Consider the following 4,235-nt stretch of genomic DNA (forward strand, 5'->3'; position numbering starts at 1 on the left):
AATACTACTTTGTCAAGACCGCTATAAAAGTTTCTATATACTCTTGATTTTTTTTTTTTCAGTATCACATGTTTTTTTTGTTTTGTTTTGTTTTTTATTGTGGTAAAATACCCATAACAAAATTTATCATTTTAACCATTTTAAAATGTCCAATTCAGAGACATTTGGTACATTCACGATGTTATATAACCATCACTATCTAGCCCCCCAATGGGAAACCCCGAACCCATTGGGCAGTCGTCTTGACCTATTTTTTTTCAACTCTCCCAGACACCCCTTGTTCTTCTTCGATGTCATTTGAAACATAGTAACTGGGGGGCAGGGGGCGGGGAAGTCCAAGAACGATGGAGCAAAGCACTGCTTTGTCGTCAAGCCGCGTTTGCCCAGACAGCCAAGACAACAATAGGAACAACCAATGCGGTGGCAATAACGGTACCGTTTGCTGTAGCCTCTACTCCCAGGCCCTGTGCTAACCGGCTTCCCAGGGCGAATCATGACATCTCAGCACAACCCTGCAAGCTAAGCGCTAGGTTACCACGGCCCTTCTCCACAGAAGAAAGCCAGGGTACAGAGAGGCAGTCGCCAGCCCAACGAGTGAGCTGGGCTCCAGAGAGGGACCAGCTCCACCTGCAGGCTGTGACCTGGGGCTGGTGATTGCCCGCTCTGGGCTCCCCCAGATTCCGGCCTCTGCAGATAAGCAGTAAGAGCAGGCTGTGGGGAGAGGACTCGCCTCCACGGAGGAGGGCTCACGGACGTTAGCTGCTGTAGCAGGCTCTCTGGCCATGTCCCGCCATCCTTCCCCAGGTGTGGAGTTATTCATTGAACCCAGGAGCAAGTGAAAAAGAGAAACTGGGGCTGGCGGGGGTGGGGGGGATGCTTTCTCATTCGCCCTCCCACAACCCAAAGCGAACACCCCAGAACGCCCTTGATTCTGGGCCTCTCTGAGGGCAAAGGAGGGCAAGTGGGGGAGGGGCGGAAGGCTGGAAATCACCCAGCAGAGTCCAGGGTGGGGCAGAGACTGGTCTGTGTCCCCAGCACCGGGCAGAGTCAGCACACACTATTTGTTGAATGAATGAATGAATGAATGAATGAAATTTTTGTGAGGGCTCCAAGGATACATAAGGTGAGGTCCGGCTCTGTTGGGAGCAGCTATTTATTCAGGGACAGGCACAGGACTTAGGTTTGGCTTCTTGGACCACCCCTGGGGTTCGCAGGGTTTGTGCCCCCCACACACACACCAGTGTTCCCCCCAGTCTGCCTCTTACAACTGCCAAGCCACGCCAACCTTCCTAGACACATGCCCAGCGATGTCACCGCAACGTAGCATCTCCCCCTCTTCCTGCCTCTCCTGGGGAGGCCGGGGCTCCCCAAGTTTGATGAGGAGTCGGAAGCAAGGGGAGGCAGAAAGGCCCTGGCTCTTGGAGCGGCCTGGGAGACGGCAGGACCATCCCCTGGGGATTTTGGGGGGGCAGCTGGGACACCGTGAACAGATGAGGATCGGTGGGGGAACGCCAACCCCAGCAGACCTGAGTGCACAGGAGCTGCGAGAAACTTTTCCGCCTTCTAAATATTTAGACAGTGAGATGGATGGCCATCGCGAGGGCCGGAGCAGGCCGGCCAGGCCACTGGTTATTTTGAGAAAACTGTTCCTCTCGTGCTCCAGGATAAACGTTCCCTCTTGCCCTCCCTCTCGTCCCAGAGCCTGTTGTGGCAACCCCCGAGGAGGAGAAATAGCAGCTGATCGTCCCCTGCGGTCAGGGGGGAGGTCAAGGTTCTGGCAGGTCAGGGCTCCAGCATTCACCTCTCTGCTTGTCCACCTGCAGCCATTGGCCATGGCCGTGACAGTCCAGGTCCTGCTTCCGGAAGACAGGGCAGCCTGAGATGTCAGCAGAGGGAGCAGGCTGCCGCGGACCCCACTTTGGACGTCGTTTCCACGGTGCTGCTGCCAGCTCTCTGTGCCACAGGCAGGGGGGCCCCCTGCGCCTCACCCCAGGCTGACAAAGGCACCCAGTTCCCCTCCTTCCCCCCGAGAGCGGCAGGGGCCCTTGAGTCCTTCCTCTCTGAGGCAGGCTGGCTCAGGGGTGTTTGCGAGTGGCCACGGGCAGGCCCGGGGCAGAGGCAACAGCAGAACCAGAGCTTGAGGCGCTGGAAGACAGCCTTGCGGAAAAGAATGAAGACCCAGGGGTCCAGGATGGGGTTGAAGGCGTTGAAACGGAAGGCTAGGAGATCCCCCATCTCACTGGTGTCAGGGGTGATGGCCTGGGTGAAGCCGCGGATCTGAGGGCACAGCGAGGGTGTCAAAAATCACCCCAACCCCGCCCTCGCTCCCCTCCACCCACTTGCTCACTGCGCACATAAGGGTGGGGTGGCCTGGCAGAAAAGGAAGGAAATAAGATGAAAACTAAGAAATATATGCACCGGGAGATCAGACAGATAGAAAGCTCCAGGAAATAGCCAGCAGAGGCCTAGAGGGAGAGATGGGTGGGTCGCGGGGCTGTGCCTGAGTGCATCTGTCCACAGCTTCCAGTCCCTGAGTCATCGTAACCCCCTAAGGTTTTGACAGCCCTCCAATCCAGCCCAGTCTCGCATTTTACAGAAAGAGAAACCGAGGCCCAGCGTGCAGGTGGGATGACCGGGTGCCAGAGGGCCAGGGTCTGCCCTGCTTCAATCCCGGGCTCCTGCAGGAGACGGGGGAGGCGGGGAGAGTCCCCAGGCAGACAGAGGGTGAGGCTGGGGGTGGGGAACTTGGCAGAAATGGGGGGGTGCTGTGGGACTGAAATTAAAGGAGCCCCGTGTCCAGACTTGACTCTGTGCGATCGTGGGCAAGAGACACTGCCCCTCATCTGTAAAAATGGTGACGAGACAGGCACTTCTGTCTTGTTTCTTGGTAAATGCTTACGGAATAGGTACATGGGTCATTTTGAAGATCTCTGGAAAGGGGTTTGCAAACCACTGAGCACAGGCGAAAACAGAGCCAGGGCTGGATGATTAGCGGATCTTATTCTCATTAAGGGGTAAGGGAAGGTGGAGCATGCATTTGAGTGGGGGGCCGGGCTGGAGATGTCGGGGGCTACCCAAGGGGTCAGGAGGAGTCAAATGGGACAGAAGCAACTGGGGAGAGATGCCTCCGAAAAGTCGGGGGTTGTTTGACAGTGGCCAAAGCCTCTGACCTCTGTAAGTCTCAGATTCCCCATCCACGAAATGGACACAAACCCGTGGTGGACAGGGCTGGGCGCCGCCCTCCCCCCACCGCCCGCCCCAGCTGCAGACCGGACTCACCGTGAGAGGCAGGGAACACACAGCCATGATGACCGTCATGAGAGCCAGCAGAATCAGGTGGTCAACCTCCCCCTCGCCCCTCCGGGGGCCCGGGACCAGCGAGCCCTGCTGTCGCCTCTGCTGGCGGTACATGCGGCAGAGGCTGAGGGTGACGGAGCCGTTGCAGAGGATGATGGCGGCCACCAGCAGGGCCACGAGGCTGGCGTAAGCCAGGGAGAAGGCGCAGCCCCCCAGCTCGGCCGAGCGCAGGCGGATGAAGCACCAGCTCCCGGGGCAATACTGCTGGTGCTGGCCCAGGCCCAGCAGGGGCAAGGAGCAGAAGAGGGTGCAGAAGGCGTAGACCGCGGGCAGCGCCAGGCGCGCGCAGCGCGGCGCGTCCAGCTGGGCGTAGAGATACGGGTGGCTGAGCGCCAGGCAGCGCTCCACGGCCATGGCGAAGAGGATGAGCGTGGAGGCCAGGCCGAAGAAGGTCATGGCGAACGCGAAGGCGTCGCACAGCACCGGGCGGCCCCGGGCCAGGCCCAGCAGTGAGCTGTTGCGGGCGTAGGCCACGAACACGGCTGGGCTCAGGAAACAAGTGCCCAGCAGGTCCGTGACCGCCAACCCAGTGACCAGCACCGCGAAGGCGGATGGGCGTGACCGCCGCCGAGCGCCCAGGATGCCCAGCGCCAGCCCGTTGCCCACGACCCCGGCCACAAACATCAGGGTGCTCGTGGCCGGGCCCACTGAGTCCCGCACGTAGGTGAGGTTCCTGCAGGAGTCAGCCATCCTGGCCCGGCCTGCGGCCTGGACTGGAGGGGCCCACGGGCAGCAGGTGGGGGGACAGGGACCGGGGCTGCCCCTGCGGCCACTCAGACGCCCACCTCGGGCCACATGGCCCTCACTGCAGCCGGGGTCCCCCAGGCCACCCGACTTCTCCCTGTGTGTCCAGCGTCTGTCTATGCTTCCTTCCTTCT

The 4,235-nt window shown here is 59.7% G+C and overlaps 1 protein-coding gene across 1 annotated transcript; it reads right to left on the bottom strand.

The window, feature by feature from the left end:
- Positions 1-6: 6 nt before the first annotated feature.
- PTGIR (prostaglandin I2 receptor) lies at positions 7-4,229 on the bottom strand. The gene is made up of 2 exons (XM_006911821.3): positions 3,280-4,229; positions 7-2,277 (listed from the first exon to the last, which is right to left on the bottom strand). Exons 1-2 carry the CDS (start codon positions 4,045-4,047, stop codon positions 1,885-1,887), a joined length of 1,161 nt encoding a protein of 386 aa, XP_006911883.1. The 5' UTR covers positions 4,048-4,229; the 3' UTR covers positions 7-1,884.
- Positions 4,230-4,235: the final 6 nt, after the last annotated feature.

The sequence above is a fragment of the Pteropus alecto genome, unplaced genomic scaffold, assembly GCF_000325575.1.
Source record: "Pteropus alecto unplaced genomic scaffold, ASM32557v1 scaffold194, whole genome shotgun sequence".
NCBI lineage: Eukaryota > Metazoa > Chordata > Mammalia > Chiroptera > Pteropodidae > Pteropus > Pteropus alecto.

What these genes read in the sequence shown, in the direction of transcription:
- PTGIR (XM_006911821.3), bottom strand. Translation starts at nt 4,047, where the DNA reads ATGGCTGACTCCTGCAGGAACCTCACCTACGTGCGGGACTCAGTGGGC. An exon ending in TGTGTTCCCTGCCTCTCACG is followed by an intron (nt 2,278 to 3,279) that starts GTGAGTCCGGTC and finishes CTGTGCCCTCAG; the next exon opens with ATCCGCGGCTTCACCCAGGC.